We start from the raw sequence: 19,612 nt of genomic DNA on the forward strand, positions 1-19,612 counted from the left end.
ATAAGATACCAATAGCCAAGGCCAGGTCCATGATGGTTGGAATGACGGAGAAACATATGTGGCTGGCCACATCAAATAAAAAATAAATAATAATTAGAATAGGAAGAAAATAACAAAGATTCCTATAATTGGAATTAATAGTAATGATAAGAGAGTCGGCCGTGCATAATGGTTGTCCCAAGGTCGGTAAAAGCATTTTTGTCATGAAAGTCGCATGATAAGGACATGATATGGTTGAATGCTGTGGTGCTGATCTCCTGGTATGAATAGTTATCAAGGGGAGCCCATAAGAGCCCCCTGAGTGTTGGTAAACTAGACACAAGCCACTGCAGCAACATGAATGCCATCACCTTCTCCCAAGGAAAAGTTCCTTCTGGATCATCAGCAATACATACAGAATAATCCCAACATTAGATAGATGATTATCGGGTACTAATACCATTAGGTTTCGCCAGCATATCTGTCATCAGCCCAAGCTGGATGGGCATCATTATGTTCACTGCCTGCTCTGCAACCAAGCTTCCCCTGATGGGTAGATAGAGGAGTTGGAACCTTGGTCTCCCAGATGGCCAAAAGAAATGAAACATTGTCTATCTAATGGTGCTTAGTGAAAGCCGTCTTACAGAAGATAAAGCTTACCTTGAAGAAAATCAAAACAGCTAGAAGGTGATTTTTAGTGCTAGGTTCATGAATCCCTTGTGGCTCACAAGATTGGTTTTGGCTTCCCTGTGATGCCAGTAGAGGTGTGGTCTCCGCATCGGGTAGGTTTCCCTTGGTCATCCTGAGACATGTGATGAGAGCGGCCAACATGAGCATCATGAGGAATGTAAGTCTGAAGCCACAGAACAAAATCTTCATGGTTGGGTGTGGAATATGATGCCACACGAAAACCCCAAGGAGCAGAAACTTGGCAGTCAGATAGATCATCCAGGTACAGTAGAATGGATAGCCAGTGGGCGTCTTGGAATCGATAGAACTGGAGCAGAATCACTAGCCATACAAGGCCCGAGGCGCATAAGTACAGCTGTGAATAGCAATATCAGTCAATGAATTCCAAACTTTATGCTGGCGTCAGGACAACCACATACAAGCCTGCCATCTGCTGTATGAAGACTGCCTCCTTGTTGAGCAGAGAGGGCGAGGATGATCGCATCCGCCGCCTGCAAGGCTAGTTAGTGAGCGGCCGGGCGGGAAGATTGGAAGGTGGCTTATGAAACTCAGCAATACAGCTGCCACCAAACACCTGATTGTGAATCTCCAACGCCATGCCAATCTCCCATTGTTAGTGCTGCCCTTGGTGACAATTTTTTCGAGGCAGGCAAAGGTGAAGAAAACTGATGTTGAGAAGAGAGGTACTGATGAGTATAGCACCTCTGCCAGAACCTGGCTGCTCTGGGGGATATGCGATCCGCGGAGCTGTGTAGAATTAGGGACTTGAGAAGGTGAGGCAGACAGAGCACAGCAAGAGGCAAAACTCTGTGTGGTCCCCAGGTGCCAGTGGACTCCTTATGTACCGAAGGGGCCATGACCGGGCCAGAAGCCAGTCTGGCTCGCAAGACTGCAGATCAATGTGGCTTGCACAAATTAGGAATAGCATTGTGCGGAAAGCAAATTAGCCTCTTTAATTTGAGTGTTCAGGCAGTAGTTCGCTTTTGCCATAGCATGGACTGGTCCTGCATTTAAACAGGAGACATTTTACAAAGGCTGCCATAACACCTTACGTTGGAGAAGCCCGGATCATCATTGTTCCGGGAGGACTATGTGATGGAGGACTATTAGAACCCTGCTGACAGAAAAATAGCCGTATGCTTGTCATTCACTAAGCTACCTAAAGGGGAATCTTGGCTAATCTATGTGGGTCACGTGAGCGAGGTGCTAGTTGGATTACCTAACACTATGACTACATCAAGACAGCAAATTGAGATTCCACTGTACTCTATTCCTCGGGAAACCAGCTAACAGGTTGGAAGAAGCACACTTTGATCTAATCTTCTGCCACCTTGGTTAGACAATCCCCCTTCATCACGCCGGCGGCAACATTAGATTTCACACCCTTACCACTTTCCTAGAGCATCAAACAGTTTCTTCGTGTTTCTCATTCCGCCGCAACATAATTTCCAGCACTAGTCAGATTCTGTTTGTTCTACAGGGCAACCTGTTTGCCTGGGAGCTTGTCATGGTCCGAGGTCCGAGATGCCAATGAGCTCGGCTAAACACTCAACACGCTGCTTATATTTCCCAATTTCAGTGATGACATGGTGATTCATTGCTCTCAAGTTCTCCTTCTCCTTTCTGTGTTGATGAACCATCACTTCATTTGCTGCTAAGAGCACTTGGTTTTGAGATTCGAGGGTTGATATCTTCATCCCAAATGTCATTGCACCCTTCCCTCGGTTTATTATCTGTGCTGCTGTTGCCACTCTGCGCATGTTTTGCGCCGCTTGACGACCTTCACCCGGCCCATCAGCCTTTGATGTGGATGGTTCACTTGTTGTCAAGGCATGCATGATGTTGTTGTCTCTCGCGGTGTGGGGTGTGCTGACCAAGGATTGATCCGCCTCGGACTGTCGGTGTTGAGTGTGTTCTAGGTCACGCTGGATAAGTGCTAGGCCTGCTTCCTCCCTCCCCCGAACAATATTATCCATCAGGAACTTATTTTTCGCGTTCATCTTGTGTTTGAAACCTTGCATTTGCTTCGCGGCATTTTTGTTTTTTTTTGCGGAGCGCCGTGTTTGTCTCCCCAAGATGAATGACATGAGCCGCAAGTCATTCCCTTTGGTCGCGCATACTGTTTAGCTGGAATGTCAGGCAGTTGACATGTTGTTGCATGTCAACCATGGCCCTCTCAGCTTCAGCTGCCCAAATTTTGATAGTGTTATTACACTGCTTCTGGTTTGCGAGCTCTTCCCTCAGAGAGATGATCTCAGCATCACGCGATTGGGCTCGTTCCTTTGCGCTCTTTCTCCTCCCCTTTCCCCTGTTTGTTGCCTTCGCCAATTTCGAACGAATATTGGAAAGCTCCTTGGCATGGTCACTCAATGTCGCCTGTAGTCCTGCCACCTCATCATAATGCAACTCCTCCAGATGCTCGATAGCTGCCAGCTGTTTGGTGGTGATCTTGTCTTCGACCATGGATAATTCGGTATCGCCATGAGGATGGATTGACGGCACAGATGCTGAGTGTTGCAAAGAGAGTTTCCCATTGAACCAGACGGGTAATGCTGTCTTGGTTGGTCCATTGGGGTAACAAAGCTTGAAGACAGCGTGAAGCTTTATTACAAGGCATTATGGGTTAGCAAAGTGAGATACTTTCTGATTAACATGTTTGACGCACCACAAAATAGAGTGGTTGGGGGTTTCTTATTGAGGGTGAATGCAGGAATCAAGGAAAGAAGATGAAGGGGAGGTTGAGAGTGGTGGCCTCATTGATATGCAATGAAGACCCAGAAAATGGCGGCGCGACCAGGCATCTCTACAGGTGATGGGTTCCAAGGGTGATTGAAATGAGCTAGCTGTGGTTGGATCATTAGCCGGTTTGCAATATACAATATGCAGCACCGCAGGCACAGCAGCTGTTTCTCAAATGTGACAAATTGCGAGTCTGTTAACAGAAATGGAAGGTGATTGGCGGTATATGTCAAATGGGAGATGGGCAAGTGAAGGCATGGTGCTTGACATGGCTCTCAGGAATGGAAATCTGTGTGAGTGGGCAACAGAGGGCTCGCCCTGATCAGCAATTTTCTGGCAGCAAGACTTGACTGAGTTGGAAGGCTGGGTTCATGCGGGCGGAATAGGGCTAGCAGTTAAAAAGCCAAGGCGGAAAGGAAGGGGGGAGGCGAGATGAAGCTGCCTTATATGTGCACAAGAGGGCATTTCTGCCTCAACAACAGAGTTCCACGCCCGGTTCATTGACCCATTATGTGGAATGCACGGTGCTGATTATTATTTGGTATCACAATATTTCTGAACACTGCGGGTGGCCCAGACTGTCTATTGTCTATCTGAGTTCGCTGATCTGCTATCAGAGCCATAAATATATAGATGCCGTCACCCCAATGTAACTCAATGCTTCCGAACAAAATTCCATATTTCTACCATTATTATCACATCGACCTCCAAAATGTTGTGATTACAAAAAGTTGAATCACTCCTGTGGACATGCAAGGTGCGTTGTGGTGGCATGGTGCGTTGTATACCAAAGAATGCAGGTAAAATGCGCCCCAAATGTCTAGAAGTAAGTTCTTTTGCCAGTCCTAGATTAAATGCCAATCTTGGACCCATAGCTAACTCAGAGCAGGGAGGAGGAGTACGCAGATAAGAAGTGTGGTAAGCATATTCAAGAAGAAATTCATCATACACTAACACGCGTGAACTCAAGGGGATTGCAATTGGAGCCGTGAAGAGGGCATTTCACGCGCCAATATATATCGCGGGATATACCAAAGAGGCGTTGGTAGCTAGGATGGGGAAATGCATACACTAGAGTATATACAAGGTTTCTGCCAGCAATCGAGTTGGGTTGTCAAATGTATTGTAGTACACATCAAATTCCACACCTAAACACCATCTTTCCCTTGCTCTTTCCTGAGGCGCCCGGTAGATCCCATCTTGCCTCAGCGTGATTTACAGTGCTAGTTGGATTGCTGATTGTGCAAGGTAGAACAAATCATGATCAGATGCGGCGAGGTTATGCCGCTTCTCTCCTCCGGAGCCGCCAATATCTTGATCGCTGGGTCTTTTTGAGAGTGGCCCGAACAGGTGACAGATTGGGGGGAGGCGCGCAAGAGGAAGCAGCCAGGTCAACTTCTGTGACTCCAGTCGGGAAAGCCTCTGGTTGCAGAAAGAGGAAGACTTGGTCCAGCTTGCTTGTCACAGTCATTTCGTTGGCTGCCTTCCAACCGTATAGAGGTGATCGGCGAGGCGCAGCAATGTGATACTCGAAATACTTTTCAATATATGTTTCGAGGGAGATGTCGTGTTCTAGGGTTGGAACAATAGCAAAGATCCCGAAGTAGGCGCAGAGTATCATGATGTTTGCAGCAATGCTGAATTTCTTGCTCATTTTCAGAGTAGTTCCCGTTTTGCTGGCCACCCCACCCGCCACCCGCCGCAGCCCTGCTATCAAAGCCCGTATCTGATTTCTCAGGTCCTCAGATGTCAGGTCAATGTTGGCAAACGGGGCGAATTCGCGTAGAAAATCAACAAGAGCATCGTAGTCTTTGTCTGAAAGCTGGTCGAATCGGTCGCACCTTTCTTCCCAGTCATGATGGCTCCAGGAAGCTATATCTGCCTCCTTTCCCCGAAGTTTGCAGAGAGTGTGAAAGTCATAGCTGAAGAGGATCAAGCCTAGATGAAGCAGGAACTGGTAGAGAGAGGGTCTTTCGGCCTATAGAAGCACTTAGCAAAGAGACAATATGGGAGGTAGGTATGTAACCTACCACACTGCGGGAATTGATCGGTGCCTTGAGCTGTGCAATTTCTTTTTGGAGGTCCGCTAGTTCCCACTGACAGCGATCCTTGACGAACCTCCACAGTAACTCAGAGGGCGCCCAACCATAGAGGGTGTTGTGCTTTATGGGGCGATAGTTATGCCAGACATAGAGTGAAAGCCTCCCAATACATTCCGCAATAGCAGGTAAATGAGGATTGAGTACTGATTTCAGTACTGATTGCCAGAGCTTGGGGTGCCGTCTGATTTCATCTTCAGCGCAGTCCGAAATATCATAGAGCATCAATTCCAACCGACACAGGGATTCCCTTGATTTGAGATCCGCTTTACCTGATTCCCTTGCAAATTTCTGCCATTTCTCTTCCACAAGTTTTAGATAGTCAGTTATCACCACATCATGAATCTCGCAGCTTCCTTTGAACTGTTCGTCCAATTTTCTCTGCTTGATAATTTTCCGGTAAGCAATATATTGGCCAGGAGAGATTCTCTCCGCAACAGCAGCAGCATCAACAAAACTCTGATCATTGCAAGAAAATGTCAAAGATAAATCCTGGGCTTCAGGTATCTCAGGCTTCTCTGTGGCGGCAATAAACCAGCCAGACCCCGCATAAATGGAACGTTCCGCCCTCATGGAAGAAAACATAGGACCGATAGTATTGTTAGGGACATAATAGACCTGGACTGAAGATGCCATCATAGCAAATATTCCTGTGGGTAGCAGTTTAATGTCTACTTGCTCCGGACAGTCGATAGCACCACTCATTCAACAACTTGGAACCCGGCCTGCACAAAGAGTTAATATGAATCAAAGCTTTGGTTGAGTTTAGGCGTACCTCAGATCCAGTGCACTTGGGTAGCAAGATGAGCTCCACTGGTAGACTGGAGAGCGAAGCCATTCTAGAACAGCTGCCGAGTGTCTTTGGGGTTTATGAGGTTGAAAATGCTTCTGCAAGCTACTGACTGGACCAGCCATGGGGTGGATGTGATGCGTCGAAGTGCCTGGCTCTCCCCAGCTCTTGCAGTTCAAGGGGTTTGAAGTTGTCAACGCTCCCGCTTCAAGACTTCATCGCCAAGAGAATCTGATGATCGCATTCACTCATGCACAAGAAAAGCAACATTAGCTGGATGGGTCGAGGGGGTTTGCAAGGAGGCTGGGCCAATGGGGATGCCAGAGCTGGGGCTTGTGCCAGACAGCCCGGAAGCTCAGGTGAATTCGCGTGAGGAAAAGCGGCGAGGCAAGATTACCCAAGAAGGAGCAGGATTACGCAAGATCTGACAAAAAAAGAATTGAACAACCGACATACAACAGCCGGGATTCGCTGGTGGTCACCCACCCAACTACTAGCCAGCCGGCAAGTAGGTTAAGTACGGCTGAGCGGACGGGAAGCCCTGTTCTCTACTTCCTATGGTCGTATGTGCCTGTCATATATCTAACCGTCTACCTAAGTCTATTACAGTCTACCTATCTAAAAAGAAAACTGACAAAGAGCTCAAAAAAACATACAACAGCCGGGATTCGCTGGTGGTCACCCACCCAACTACTAGCCGGCCGGCAAGTGGCTTAAGTACGGCTGAGCGGACGGGAAGCCCTGTTTTCCACTTCCTATGGTCGTATGTGCTTGTTATATTGAGGATCATCTATTATAGCTCTTTAACTATGGGCTCTATGTATCCCAGACCGGCCATCCATGGCCTTGGCAAGCATATGAAAGTGTCGAAGCATTACTGTGTGCTGTGTACTTTGTACTTTGTATGGAGTACATAGTAACTCCGGACAGAGGTAGCTAAATTGTTGAACCATGTGACACAAACTCTTACTGGTTACAGAGTGATAAATTCATATATACACTTTATAACTACGGAGTACTTAGGTACCCTATATTTTGTATAGAGGACTGACTTTTGGTGCATTTTTTGAGTTATATGGTTGGACCTTAACGCACGGCATCCATCATCCTCGGCTTATTGGGCCAGCCCCAAACTTCCTCTAAGTTCGCCCCCTCTTCCTTTGCTCGGTTTCCGCCACGGAAAAAAATTGGGGAAACACCACATGCATGCAAAGTACCCCCTTGCAAGTTCAAGATACCACAATTTCGACAATGCGTGAGGCCTGAGTTGAGCTATCTTTCCTTTTTTTTCTTTGCCTTATCTAAATAAAACAAGGCACGTCTTATGTAGAGAGAAAGCCGTACTCTTTTACTCTTTTGCTCTATACATACCCTTTTGCTGCTAAAAGGAGCAACATCTTCATATATTTCGTGCATGCTTTCGCCTTCCTACTCCCGATCATCGCTCTCCACGGTGTCTTATTAGAGAGAAACGATTTTCTCCATGGCTTCTGTGTCACCACCTAAGCCGTGGGAGCGGCCGAATTCTGCTGGCGCACCAGGTTGGTATCCGTTGTTTCTGCTGCCGCCGCCATATGCTTACCACTCAACATCAGGAACACCTTTGACGACAAGCCCAACAGCAAACACGTCTAATCTCCCTGCATCGGGAACGTCTTCCCAAACGATAGCGACAGCTCCGGCGACATCTTCGGCATCGCAGCCGCCGACTCTTCCCTCTCGCCCTAATACCTTGAACTCTGCGATTAGTCAACCCGCGTCTAACTATTCACCTTATGGGGCATCGAGGCTCGCAAGTGGCCCGTATACTGGATATGGCTATAACTCCTACTCTTCGCCCTATTCTCGTTTTGGAAGCATGTACGGCGGATATGGCGGATATGGGGGAATGTATGGGGGGTATGGAGGGATGTACGGCGGAATGCAAAATGGGGATCCGAATAGTTTAACAAATTCCTTCAACCAGAGCACTCAGGCAACCTTTCAGATGATCGAAAGCATCGTGGGAGCGTTCGGTGGGTTCGCGCAAATGCTGGAAAGCACCTATATGGCAACCCATAGCTCATTCTTTGGTGTGTAACTAACGATCCTCCTCCCTCATCCTCCCCTATTATACGCTAACCATTTCCCTTTCCCCAGCCATGGTCTCCGTCGCAGAACAATTCGGCAACCTTCGCAATACTCTCGGTTCAGTGCTGGGGATCTTCACAATCCTTAGATGGATCAGGACGCTATTTGCGAGGCTGACAGGCCGCCCTTTACCCGCCAATGCGACATCCCTCACTCCCTCTGCATTCTCTTCCTTTTTAAGCAAGGGTGGGTCCTCCGCAACGCTGTCGGACAATTCTCGCGCCCCACCACGCCCTTCAAAAAAACCCTTCTTTTTCTTTCTAGCAGCCGTCTTTGGTTTACCATATCTCATGGGCAAGCTTATCCGGGCCCTGGCACGCTCTCAGGAAGCTGAAATCAGGCGGCAACAGGAAATGGCCGTTGGTGGTAACCCCCAAGCTGGTCCAATCGATCCTTCCAAGCTGGACTTTTGTCGTGTTTTGTACGACTATACCCCGGGCACCCAGGCTGCTGCGGGAATTGACCTGGCCGTTAGAAAAGGAGACATTGTTGCTGTTCTTTCTAAAACTGATCCAATGGGAAGTCCATCCGAATGGTGGCGGTGTCGGGCTAGAGATGGATCGGTCGGATATTTACCTGGTCCATATTTACAGACCATTCAAAGGAAACCACAGCAACGGGCAATAACTGAGGCTGATAATGGACCTGTGTCGGCCGCCCAGATAAATACATTTGAGGCATTCCCGGAGCAGACTAAAGCAACCAAAGGCGAGGATAGTCCGTTAACCATAGGGAAAGGGAACACGTCGGAAGCCAGGGATAAGATCGGTGACATATCCCAGGACACCTTGCAAAAGAAGACACTTGACTCTGAACATAGATGATATGGGGGAGGATCATCTCGGTGTATTCTGGGTGTTTGTTATACGGTCGAAGCTGCAGTATATGCCCCTTTTGTTTGAGTCTCGGTACCCTATATATCCTCTCTGAGTTGCCTTCTTATATCTTGACCCCCCGCTTATGTATTACCAATCCTATCGCACTTTTCCTTGGGATGCCTCGTTTTAGTTACATCTGATTTAGGTTTTTAGCGGTTAGCTTTATCAAGATTCGCTCTCTGGACCCTACAGCTTAAATGTAGCTGATGTAAATTTGACCATTGATGATTCTGTGCTGAATTGGTAGGAAGGCTACAGAAGGCCTTTGCGAGCCGAAAATTTTTGTTATAATACGTTTAACCGCCAGCCATGTGAATATATAAAGCCCCAAGCGCGTCATTGTTTTCCCCCCAGGATGGGTAAGACCCAGGATGTGAGTCATGCGGATTTAGTTAAAATGTCTACAAGGTGCTTAGGAATTGGGTTGTTTGCCCGACGTCAAATATAGCTCAGAAAGGATGAGTATAAATACAAGTTTGCCGGGGGGGAAAAAAAGGAAAAAAGGAAAATAAAATTGGGGGAAAAAGGGGTAGAAGGCATTAGCAAGAGATATGGGCAAATAAAATATGTATAATTCTCCGGGAAGCGAAATGAGAAAAGAGGGACATATGCATAATAAGAGATATCCAGCTTCATTCCAATGCACTTTTCAAGACATTAGCTCATCAATGTTTATTTCATCCACTATATCATTTGTATTTCCGAGTATAGGGACGGCAGCAGGACCGATCAATCCGCGGCCGGCGGAGGCAGAGTCCCAAGGTCCCTTCTCTTCCTGCGTCGCGTTTAGAACTCCTTCAGCTCGCTTCAAGGTCTCCACGTCCAAGTCAGTCACATAAGCTTCGCGTCCCATTCCATCACCTCCTGGCAGATTCAAACGGACTTCGAATTCATTATCCAACATCATTTCATCTTTCCATAGCCGCCGTGGACCATCGTAAAGGCAGAGGAGTCGGCGCTTCATTTTCATCTTATTAGCTGGGCATCCCCACGAGGGCGGGTAGTTGTTTCGATTATTGCGTCTCCGCGCAACTGACGGTCGAGATTTGGAAATCGCACCAGAATTCGGGGGCAGAAACCTGTTCACTATATTTGACCTTGTTGGCCCCTTGCTTGAACCAGGTTCGAGTGAAAATCCATCCCGTTTGTTGTCCTCTTTATCATTGTCACTAGCAAAGTTGCTGTTGCCATTAGTCGAGCTGACGAGCATATGCTTTTTCATTGTCTGTTTAACGGCCTCGTCAGATTCCACCTCGGCGAGACGCCGCATATTGATCGCTTCGCTTGGTTCTTCCTGTTGTACAACGCGCAAGACGCAATCGTCTAGGTGCTCATAAAACTCTTGTGCATTAGAAAAGGTTGCCGTGCAAGTCGAGCATTTCCCAGTCGCATCTTGACAATAACCGGACGGATTTCTCACAGAGTTGGGCGGGGTCCTTTTCCGGCTATTGGGCGCGGATTGATCGACTCCATGAACGGAAGTAAGATGACGCTTGAAAACATCTGCTCTGTTAAAGCTTTTCTCTGCAGCAGATCCAGAACCAGGACAAAAACCGCAAACCATTGTTCCTTTATAATGGGTCAGTGTGTGACGGTTTTTGTCATATTTTCTAGCAAACCCTTTCAGATGATACTCGCAGTTCACAATCGGGCACTTTTCTGGTCTTTCAGATTGATGGGTAAGCATATGGGCTTTGAGGTCTTTGAACGTTTTCCCGCAATTTGGGTGAGGGCATCGCCCCTTTTCCTTGCCTTCATCCTCGACTCCAATGTGGCTTAGCTGGGGACTAGGCACCGAAGGACGGGAGCGGACAGATGAGATTGAAGACCTTCTTGTGAGTGCCTTATTTTCTTGGGGGAGGCTGCGCTGTGTGGTAGAAATGGGAAAATTGGGTTCCCTCCTTTGCTGCTGCTCGTGTCGCTGCTGGAATTGCTTCTGGGTGTCGTGGTGGAGTTGCGGTGACGGTTGATGACCAAGTGTTGGAGAGGTAACAAAGCAAAGCTGTAGATCTTCTGGGTATGATATGACAGGGAGCTGGTAATTATTGGGATCTTGGGTAGGCTGAATCAAGGACGGGTCTGATTAAACAAATTAGAAATACGTTAGTGTGTCTGAGCTGGCTCAAAAAAAAAAAAAAAAAAAGAAAAAAAAAAAGGAAAAAGCCCCAACTGAAGTGCGCGCACAATTTCACGCATAATACGAAGTTCAACCGAACCATATCATACTTTTGTAGCTAGGGATGTGTAATCGGAGACTGCAGAGTCGAGGAATTGAAAGGCTAGTTTTTTGGGGGGGATGATATTGAATCACATACCAACAAAGCAATCGGAAATTTTAGCATGTGAGATCAAAACGTCGGCATCAATGGTATTAGATAAATAATCTTGAGCATAACCTCTGTCACTGACTGTTGCATTTTCCTCAAAGCCAGATCCCGGATTCATGTCCGGCCAGGTATCCCGGTGGGGAGACCCGATGGAGGATGAGGGGGCGCTGCTAAAGGAGTGGGTGGATATTGAGCTGCAAGACGACAACAGCTCAGGTTGGGAGGTTGCAATAGAAGGGGATGCGGACGGGTTAGGATAGGGCTGGCTTTTGGGGATAGGTTGTTGGGAGCCTGATGCAAAAGATGGGTGGATGAAGAAAGGATACGTCTCGGATAAGAGTGACGTGTAGGCTCCAACAGATGTTTGCTCGTCACCCTTCGCTGAACTCGAAATGCAACTAATCATAGGGTCCATCGAGAGGTCCTGGGAGTAGGGATATGGTTGTGGTGGGAATTCCAGCTCCAGCATGGTACTCGTCAACGCGAAGACAGACTATCTTGAACAACCGGCCAGATTTTGAATGTTCGGGAGGCTTCGATGAGATGCAAGAACGATTTACAAAACCTTCGTAGTCAGACACACTAAATTCTGTTCAACGATACATGTTAGCGTACTCTTGTACCCATGTTCAAAGCCATACAAACATCGAAGCGAGGATGATGGACAGAACGGATTATCCAATGCAAGGACAATAATCCCGGCAACAAAACAAACATACCTCCAGGAATGGTACGGTATTGGTCGCTTAGGATCAAACGCAAAAGAATGGCACCGGGCGCGATGTCGCCGCAATGTATCCAAAGACAAATCGCGATCAGCAACGCCAGCTACGAATCGGAAAGGCACCTGGAAGGGGAGCCCGTTTGACTCGGGAAAGCCACTGCGAGAGGTAGAAAGGTTCGGGCCAGCCGCTCAAATCTTCAAAGGCTGCGAATTTGGGCAAAGCGTGTACGTGACGGTAGCGTCGAAAGTGGCCAATGACAGATCGGAAATCCGGTTGCGGCCACCGAGGCAGAGCAGAATGCAATCAAGGGCTTTCACTGGCTCGTATGGTCTGCAGAAGCAACTTTCCTTTTTTATTTCTTTTTTATTTTTAATTATTTGGTCTCTTTTTCTTTTTCTTTTTCTTTTTATTTTTATCTTTTTTTCCCCTCTTCCTCTTTTCTCAAGGAAAGAGGTCGTCGCCGGGTGTATTGTGAAAGTAAAATGGGAGCGAAGGGGGTTGGAGCTGGGAGAGGGGAGCGGCAGCGGGAGGTGGGAATGATTATAACCTGTGAGCAAGCCAGCACATCGATGTCCAGAGATCAACCTTCCCAAATTAATAATATTAAATAGTTTTGCGCGGAACAGCATGGCCAAACGACATGGCCGGGGAGGATGCTTTATAGGGATAGAAGATCGACATCTGGAGCTTGAGCCCCAGAGAATGCAGGATGCGCAGCAAGGCTAGTGTAGAGGAACCAGTGAAAATAGTTCCAGAGCATTTATGACCCTATAGGGAAATGATTGGACTCGTGTTGAGGAGCCGGTTTGCAGGGGCTCAACCTATGAGCGTTGGTGTTGTGGCACTGTTCATTCGCCAACGGCAGGGGACGAAAGGAGGCTTGGACCAGCAAACAGTGTTTTGCCAAGGTTAAGGCTCCGGCCAAACCTTAACGCACCTCGGACAGAAGACTAAGACAAGGAGTGCAAGGGTAAAATCCAAATCACACAAAAAAAACCCCGGGAAACAATAATGTAGTTCACAGAGTGCATCTCGCCCTGAAGTTGCGGTGGACATGGTGATGCAGATGATGACAGCGTGGATGCCGGTCCGGCGCGAAGGAGGGGGACCGTGATGGCCGGGCCTCTGTTGTTCCGAAGTACGATGTGTGATTGCGAGCGGGTGTGGGCGAGAGAGCGTGCATGGGTGTGGGTGCGGCCGCTGCTGTCCCTGTGCTGTTGCGGGTGTTGCCAGTTGGTTCTCTCACCGTTCTGACGGGCGCGACTTCCCGGGAAAACGGCGCTAAAAGGTCTCCACACCACCCTGTCGGCGCTGCGGGCGTCGATGCGATTGGTGGTTCTCAGCCCTATCGCTGCAGTGCGCCCTCCCTGCGAGTCGGTCAAGCCTGAGATTCCGATCCTGGGACGGACTCTCTCCCTGCCCCGCTCGCCAATGAGGTGCCCGCCTCCGGGCCTGCTCGTTCTTCCATCCCTGGCCTTTTCCTCCCCAAAACCTTCACGGAGTACTCCGTTCCCCGTCAACCCGCCAGAAATACAAGTGCGAATGTGCGGTGCGAGCCACCCCCCAGCGAGTACCTCGGACATTGCCTGATGTCATCTCCGGACGAGCATTCATTTCACCCTTCCCCCCCACGACCCAACCCGCAACATCAACCAGGAACAAATAATACGAACCCGCCCTTCCAAACGCGCGGTCCACCGGTTCTTCGGCATCCCCGAGGCCTCGAGGATCTGGTGTGCCTTGTCCAGAAACATGGAGTCGGCCTCTTTCTTTTCTCTTTTCTCTTTTCTTTTCTTTTCTTTTCTTTCCTTTGTTCCCTTTTTTTTTTTTTTTTTTTTTTTTTTTTTTTTTTTTTTTTTTTGGGGACAAAACAATCATAAGGACCACTTCACCTTGGTTCATTTTCTCTTTTTAACAATTTGTGTTTTTTTCTGATGTGCGGCGTGCCCCATCCGAACCAAGCCTCCAGGAGGATCAAAGGCCAAGAAAGCCTGCGCCACAAACTCACGCACTCCAAACCTTTAACTTGTTAATTACCTTATTTGGTAGTTCATGCATGAAGTGTTATCTGTATGCCTGTACTTTGTACAACCCATTTTATGCCCAACTGGCAAGGTGCTCAAAAAATTCTTCAAGATCACTTCCTTGTTCCATTGATGGGCTCGCCTTTTTTTTATTTTTTCTTTTTTTGGTTCCTTTTTTTCTTTTTCCTTTCCTTTCCTCCTCAATGGCTTTCTTCACAGAGAACTAGTTTTGTAAAATTGCTCCCATGCTTCTCTAGGAGATGAAAAGAGGAGTTAGAGCTGACCATTAACTATGCACCCATAAAGCAGCTACATACATAAGTACATAAGTACAGAGGAAGGACGGAGGTGTCGTCGCATTGCTCAGTCAACGCAGGATTGGTTCCAGGGAAGCCCCGGGCAGTAACTAATTTACTAGGTCCAACCACTGCGCTAACTAAACTTATGTTCTCTGTCCAGCGTAACCAACTAGTTTGTCACTAACAGATTTGTGGCTCACAATTTGGAATTCCTGTCCGACTCCTCCGTACGGAGTATTCCGTACTCCATAAACAAAGTAGTATCGGCTGTTGGAGCAACACACCAACGTCAATCATCAAACCAAAATATATACTCCATCCGTCGCCCCCTATCCCGTATTCCCACACAAACTCAGATGCCCTGCCACCATATTCTTCTCTCTGTATTAAAAGCCAGTTTTTTTAGGGAAATCTCTGAAAGCTTGTCATTTGACCTACAAGTCAACAAGCATCAGGTTAAAAAAGAAAGATATGTTATGAGATACATCACAAAATTATTTCTACTATGTATGTACGGAGTACTCCGTACAGAGTACTCCATACGCCCGTAGAGTATCCTTGGTCCGCATTAGTGCTTCTCACAGCATCCTCTATGGGCTTTCGTTCCACCTTATTGAACATTCCAAAAAATTTGGCAACACATCATCCAGAGTCGAGAGCGGTGCGGAGAGTGTGGGAGGGAATGAGAGCCCTTCCAGAAGGAAGAAAAACTTTGGGTTAATTAGTAGCAAAACTGTAATCTATCAGGGAAACTATGCTTGGTGAGTTAAGTGTAAATAATCTTCAAAATAGAGGACTAACAAAGAACCTATGGAACCATACACTGTATACGGAGGATAGAGATAACTTATTTACCCCATACTCCTAATTAATAATAACACATTAGTTACAGGTTCTTTTGTTAACCATACAATGTGTCCTCTATGTTGAAGTACGGAGTATGCAAGGCCCCTAATTATTTCCTCAACCATCGGAACTCCTCACAAATACCATTTCCGAAGCCTCGGCCAACCACCCAACCAACTATGTGGCCCCTTCAACGGGAATGGAACTCTAAGGAGCTGCTTGGTCTTCCAGAATGTCTTGTGTCACTTGTCACAAAGACCTTTCGTGCAGCAACGCAATCTGGGGACGTCCTCTTTTCAAGGACAGACTTGACCACGTTAAGGCTCTCTGGCATTCCCGTAAAGTCTCCTCCCCCCAACCCCCGCCTTCCCTAGCGATTTAAAAGTAGGCGCATTCATTCTTACAATCATGCAGTTCCAGCTCAGATTCTGTCCGGCGTTGGCGAAAAAGTCATCTTCTCGACAATCCGTGAAAAGCGATGAAATGCCAACAAGCACGGATCCGTTCGAAAACCCCCCTCGGGAACTTTTGGTCGCCGAGATACCACCATCCAGTCCGTCCCATATTCTTGTACTGAACAAGTTCCCTGTCATACCAAATCATTTTATCTTGGCGACGAAAGCGTTTAAGCCGCAGGCCCATCTACTGGAAAAGGATGATTTAGAAGTTGCTTTCTCGTGCCTGGCATCATGGGAAACCTCCCAGACAGAAGAGACCCCAAGACGACTATTTGCATTCTTCAATTCAGGAGAGCACAGCGGTGCAAGTCAACCTCACAGGCATATACAGTTTTTACCAATCGAAGATATGGTCCAGACCGATGACAGTCTTAACTGGATGCCGTTGATAGATCAGGTCATGCAAGGACCCCCATCGGGGGACTATAACCATCCCGTGATGCTGGATTTGCCATTTGTCTGCTACTGGCTACCTATCCCGTCAGAGCCTTCGGCAAATGAGTTGCACCGGATATATGTATCTTTGTATGCTAAGGCGATCTATGCTATTAACGAGTTCATCAACTCTTCATCAGGAGCCACAGAGGAGGCAGCTCTCACAGCCTATGGACCAAGCGCTATTAGCTACAACCTGGCGATGACCACAACCGCCATGGCAATTTGTCCACGGCAGAGCGAACACGCGCGAATCCCTCTTGATCCTAAATTCACAACCAATATCCCTGATGAAGGCGTCATCAAGCTAAACGGAACCCTCTTGGCCGGGACATTGATGGTTAAATCAGAATACGAATGGACAGCTCTCAGGGATGAACCTAGCCACCTTGAACAGATTCTCACAGCAATTGCGATCCCTCGAAAGGCAACCGCTTTTTCTTAACCTCATGGGCTGAACGTCCCACATGGCCGCTTTTCTAAGCGCATACCCGTCGAATTCAGGCCTCGATTTTTGAATACGGTCTAGAGATCACACTATCTAACAGGCTAGTAATTACTGGGATGCTATGCTCCTAGAATCTATGTCCTAGAATTTACCATACGCTTCGATGCTTGTTTTACATCGTTTTGAGTCGCCACGGACCCGGCTGATAGCTATTGCGAAGGTTGCCCGCATACACTGTTGCTTTGCTGTCACTAGCGCTCCGGGTACCGCATATATGTACGGATATTTGTCTGTGGTTGAGTTGTTATTCATGACTCAGATGGAAACAGCTGGGAGAAGGTCGAATGCAAAGCAGATACCCTAGCTGATAGACCGGGGGAAGAGGACAATTAACGATTTAATACCCTAGACACGTTTTGCGATACAGTATAGTACTACTGGCTGTCGGAATGAGATACTTGGATCGGACCATTTTGACGAATTTCTGCCCATTTCTTTTTACAAGTGGCGTTTCCAAATTGATACGAGCCCCCATTCCTCCAAATGTATTCAGCAACTTGTTTCCAGGAGATTTTAGGGCCTTGCGCGTGGGTGACGGCTTCGAAAAGCAGGCGTAGCTATAATACGTATAGCTTCCTGTCAGATAACATCCTTCCAAAACTTTAGACAAGGTAAGCACCTACATCGTTTTCCTTCCATCCTGGTTTCCTGACTCGATGCTCCTTTCGTTTTGTTAACATTCGATAACGACCTCGTAGAGTCGATTCGGCCTCGGGAAATTGGCCAATTGCCTTGATTTCCTTATAAGACATCCCCGATTGTTTGCATTTGACTAAGAATGCATCTTTTGAGCTGCTCCGGTGAGAGGAGCCCTGTCCAATGGCCCATTTTTGGCTCTTACTTCGGGTTGTCATTCCCGGTCGGGGCGAGCTATCCGATATCTCTGGAGTGTCGTACAAAGGTGCCTCTTTCACTTCATCCGTGTTGTTCGATGCCATCAAGAAATCGCGAAGACTGCCAGCATAGTACGGACACGACTGATCCGGTTCTCGAAGCATCCATGGCTGGGCTGGATCGAGAAGTCCAAGTGACAGTAACGAAGAGCCGGGTTCAGAGCAACTCTCATTCTCCCATGTACGATCTCCAGGGGTGAGCGTTGTCAACGGGTCATGGTAGTATTGAAAGCCGGTTTTATCGTGATTCAGAGCTTGAAGCGTTGTCATCGTACCACCTCCACAGTTATTTAACATCTGTTGCTGGACTTGAGTGTATTGATTAAGGTAAGCCGCTGCTGTCAATCCCTCCTCGTACTCGGATAGTCCCAAATCCCCCGCAGAAGCAGTTTTCTCCCACAGGTTACATGTCGTCCCAATGACGGCATATTCTATCCGGTTTAGATTCGACAATATTCCCGGCTTTGTCTCTGGGATTCCCGAAACATATGTTCCGGAAGTGTTCGGGCTGAAACCTCCACTCTCCTGACGCTGAATTGGATCGTGCGTAATAGACTCGAGCGAGGGAGACATGCCTTGAATACATGTTACGAACGGCCCAGTGGAACCACCTAAATCATCTTCGGAAAACGTGCTCTCAACGCTCCTCGTGCATCGTGCAGGGCAGGGATCCAATAGCTGTGGCCATGTTGGATTCCGAATAGTCTCGCCCCTCCTGTCATGCTCGTCGCGATCCTTGGGTTCTCCTGGGATTAAGTTCCACCAATACGCCTCCCCAGGCCAGGTGGCTATGTATCGTGACGGGGATGGAACTTCTGCCGAGATGAGGTGAGGTCGGTTGGTCTCATGTTTATATGTGCCTTGTCGCATATTGAACGACATACTCTCTGGAGAATCCGAGTACTCGGCTAGGTTTGGTAAACAAATAGTTCAATGCCGGCCTATAGAATCCAATTTAATCCACAATTGCTCGTTCGGCTACCCTCAACTTCCTTAGGAGCGGCTTACCGGGAACTTGATTCAACGAAATGGACCCCGACAAGATCCTGATTTCAAAGACGTTTGCTCGGATAGCCTAATATATGGCTTGATTTGCTCAGATTGTGACCTCGCCCTCACTTGGAAAAAGTATTTCCAAAGTTTGCCGTAATAAAAATAGAGGTAAGTATAGATTGGCAATCCAACCCTTTGCGACAACTTGCCTCTATTGTCGGCACCCTCCTTGGGTACGTATCACCTCACATTTGAAATTTCTTACGCTTTATCTCTTCTATTTGCCAGCCATCAATTCTAGTGAATGCTGCAATATATCTTTGAAACTCGTGATATCAGCGCGGTATTGGCCGGGGAGGGAAAGAGAGGGAGAGAGAGAGAGTAAGTAAGCAATGGGGTGCTTTCTCTGCTGAGGATACTAACCATTACCTCTTGTACCTGATTGAACTTATAAGTCCCCATTCCAGGTTAAGGATTGCCGCTCTATATTGACATTCTAGACTAGTAAACTACCTATCCCCAGGAGGCTCGAAATACATATCTTCAGACTCCAGCACCACTTCTTTAAGTTCGAATCTAGCTGCCGACTATCACACCTTTACAAAACCCGTTTTTTTCCCACACAACAGGCTAGATGTTCAGCTGCTGGGGCATGAAAGTGGGCATATCTGGCCATCCGCGTTACTGTCATGTGAAATATTCTCAATCACCCCTTTTAAGGGTACCTGCATGATGAGTTTGACAGGGTCTCAGGGCAGCTTTTATTCTGGTTATGACCTGATGTAGATCAATTGCTAAG

General features: G+C 47.5%; 8 protein-coding genes and 2 non-coding genes across 10 annotated transcripts; 2 read left to right on the plus strand and 8 right to left on the minus strand.

Annotated features, from left to right (window-relative positions):
• Window positions 1-77: 77 nt before the first annotated feature.
• CIMG_02175 (uncharacterized protein) lies at window positions 78-1,657 on the minus strand. The gene is made up of 5 exons (XM_001248403.2): window positions 1,228-1,657; window positions 1,089-1,160; window positions 640-1,024; window positions 440-590; window positions 78-370 (listed from the first exon to the last, which is right to left on the minus strand). Exons 3-5 carry the CDS (start codon window positions 925-927, stop codon window positions 135-137), a joined length of 675 nt encoding a protein of 224 aa, XP_001248404.2. The 5' UTR covers window positions 928-1,024; window positions 1,089-1,160; window positions 1,228-1,657; the 3' UTR covers window positions 78-134.
• A 517-nt stretch (window positions 1,658-2,174) lies between these two features.
• CIMG_12713 (uncharacterized protein) lies at window positions 2,175-3,132 on the minus strand (the record flags this gene model as incomplete). The annotated part of the gene is made up of 2 exons (XM_001248402.2): window positions 2,175-2,788; window positions 2,934-3,132. 2 exons carry the CDS (start codon window positions 3,130-3,132, stop codon window positions 2,175-2,177), a joined length of 813 nt encoding a protein of 270 aa, XP_001248403.2.
• Window positions 3,133-4,225: 1,093 nt separating this feature from the next.
• On the minus strand, window positions 4,226-6,565 carry CIMG_02173 (uncharacterized protein). The gene is made up of 3 exons (XM_001248401.2): window positions 6,283-6,565; window positions 5,439-6,232; window positions 4,226-5,386 (listed from the first exon to the last, which is right to left on the minus strand). Exons 2-3 carry the CDS (start codon window positions 6,210-6,212, stop codon window positions 4,688-4,690), a joined length of 1,473 nt encoding a protein of 490 aa, XP_001248402.2. The 5' UTR covers window positions 6,213-6,232; window positions 6,283-6,565; the 3' UTR covers window positions 4,226-4,687.
• Window positions 6,566-6,746: 181 nt separating this feature from the next.
• CIMG_15502 lies at window positions 6,747-6,862 on the minus strand. The gene has a single exon (XR_001099896.1). It is a non-coding gene; the product is annotated as a 5S ribosomal RNA (ribosomal RNA).
• An 84-nt stretch (window positions 6,863-6,946) lies between these two features.
• CIMG_15503 lies at window positions 6,947-7,062 on the minus strand. Its single transcript, XR_001099897.1, has one exon. It is a non-coding gene; the product is annotated as a 5S ribosomal RNA (ribosomal RNA).
• A 497-nt stretch (window positions 7,063-7,559) lies between these two features.
• CIMG_02172 (peroxisomal membrane protein) lies at window positions 7,560-9,494 on the plus strand. Its single transcript, XM_001248400.2, has 3 exons — window positions 7,560-7,838; window positions 7,893-8,369; window positions 8,437-9,494. The coding sequence occupies exons 1-3, from the start codon at window positions 7,781-7,783 to the stop codon at window positions 9,249-9,251; spliced, it is 1,350 nt and encodes a 449-aa protein (XP_001248401.2). The 5' UTR covers window positions 7,560-7,780; the 3' UTR covers window positions 9,252-9,494.
• A 77-nt stretch (window positions 9,495-9,571) lies between these two features.
• On the minus strand, window positions 9,572-12,726 carry CIMG_02171 (C2H2 finger domain-containing protein). The gene is made up of 3 exons (XM_001248399.2): window positions 12,352-12,726; window positions 11,621-12,221; window positions 9,572-11,384 (listed from the first exon to the last, which is right to left on the minus strand). Exons 2-3 carry the CDS (start codon window positions 12,099-12,101, stop codon window positions 9,955-9,957), a joined length of 1,911 nt encoding a protein of 636 aa, XP_001248400.1. The 5' UTR covers window positions 12,102-12,221; window positions 12,352-12,726; the 3' UTR covers window positions 9,572-9,954.
• Window positions 12,727-13,205: 479 nt separating this feature from the next.
• CIMG_12714 (uncharacterized protein) lies at window positions 13,206-13,940 on the minus strand (the record flags this gene model as incomplete). Its single annotated transcript, XM_001248398.1, has 2 exons — window positions 13,206-13,307; window positions 13,380-13,940. The coding sequence occupies 2 exons, from the start codon at window positions 13,938-13,940 to the stop codon at window positions 13,206-13,208; spliced, it is 663 nt and encodes a 220-aa protein (XP_001248399.1).
• Window positions 13,941-15,694: 1,754 nt separating this feature from the next.
• On the plus strand, window positions 15,695-17,335 carry CIMG_02169 (bis(5'-nucleosyl)-tetraphosphatase). Its single transcript, XM_001248397.2, has 2 exons — window positions 15,695-15,864; window positions 15,941-17,335. Exons 1-2 carry the CDS (start codon window positions 15,706-15,708, stop codon window positions 16,862-16,864), a joined length of 1,083 nt encoding a protein of 360 aa, XP_001248398.1. The 5' UTR covers window positions 15,695-15,705; the 3' UTR covers window positions 16,865-17,335.
• CIMG_02168 (uncharacterized protein) lies at window positions 16,125-18,788 on the minus strand. The gene is made up of 2 exons (XM_001248396.2): window positions 17,551-18,788; window positions 16,125-17,484 (listed from the first exon to the last, which is right to left on the minus strand). The coding sequence occupies exons 1-2, from the start codon at window positions 18,700-18,702 to the stop codon at window positions 17,302-17,304; spliced, it is 1,335 nt and encodes a 444-aa protein (XP_001248397.1). The 5' UTR covers window positions 18,703-18,788; the 3' UTR covers window positions 16,125-17,301.
• Between the last annotated feature and the right edge of the window lie 824 nt (window positions 18,789-19,612).

Source organism: Coccidioides immitis (assembly GCF_000149335.2).
Source record: "Coccidioides immitis RS genomic scaffold supercont3.1, whole genome shotgun sequence".
NCBI classification, from domain to species: domain Eukaryota; kingdom Fungi; phylum Ascomycota; class Eurotiomycetes; order Onygenales; family Onygenaceae; genus Coccidioides; species Coccidioides immitis.

Bases quoted from the DNA above. Each gene is read 5' to 3' on its own strand.
- CIMG_02175 (XM_001248403.2), bottom strand. From the start codon at position 927: ATGATCTATCTGACTGCCAAGTTTCTGCTCCTTGGGGTTTTCGTGTGG. The intron at 591-639 runs GTAAGCTTTATC...ACCATTAGATAG, and splicing joins CTGTTTTGATTTTCTTCAAG to ACAATGTTTCATTTCTTTTG. The intron at 371-439 runs GTATTAGTACCC...ATGATCCAGAAG, and splicing joins TATGCTGGCGAAACCTAATG to GAACTTTTCCTTGGGAGAAG.
- CIMG_02173 (XM_001248401.2), bottom strand. From the start codon at position 6,212: ATGAGTGGTGCTATCGACTGTCCGGAGCAAGTAGACATTAAACTGCTA. The intron at 5,387-5,438 runs GTAGGTTACATA...GTGCTTCTATAG, and splicing joins CGATCAATTCCCGCAGTGTG to GCCGAAAGACCCTCTCTCTA.
- CIMG_02172 (XM_001248400.2), top strand. From the start codon at position 7,781: ATGGCTTCTGTGTCACCACCTAAGCCGTGGGAGCGGCCGAATTCTGCT. The intron at 7,839-7,892 runs GTTGGTATCCGT...ACTCAACATCAG, and splicing joins GAATTCTGCTGGCGCACCAG to GAACACCTTTGACGACAAGC. The intron at 8,370-8,436 runs GTGTGTAACTAA...CCCTTTCCCCAG, and splicing joins AACCCATAGCTCATTCTTTG to CCATGGTCTCCGTCGCAGAA.
- CIMG_02171 (XM_001248399.2), bottom strand. From the start codon at position 12,101: ATGCTGGAGCTGGAATTCCCACCACAACCATATCCCTACTCCCAGGAC. The intron at 11,385-11,620 runs GTATGTGATTCA...TTGTTTAATCAG, and splicing joins AATTTCCGATTGCTTTGTTG to ACCCGTCCTTGATTCAGCCT.
- CIMG_02169 (XM_001248397.2), top strand. From the start codon at position 15,706: ATGTGGCCCCTTCAACGGGAATGGAACTCTAAGGAGCTGCTTGGTCTT. The intron at 15,865-15,940 runs GTAAAGTCTCCT...ACAATCATGCAG, and splicing joins TAAGGCTCTCTGGCATTCCC to TTCCAGCTCAGATTCTGTCC.
- CIMG_02168 (XM_001248396.2), bottom strand. From the start codon at position 18,702: ATGTCGTTCAATATGCGACAAGGCACATATAAACATGAGACCAACCGA. The intron at 17,485-17,550 runs GTAGGTGCTTAC...TACGTATTATAG, and splicing joins CAGGATGGAAGGAAAACGAT to CTACGCCTGCTTTTCGAAGC.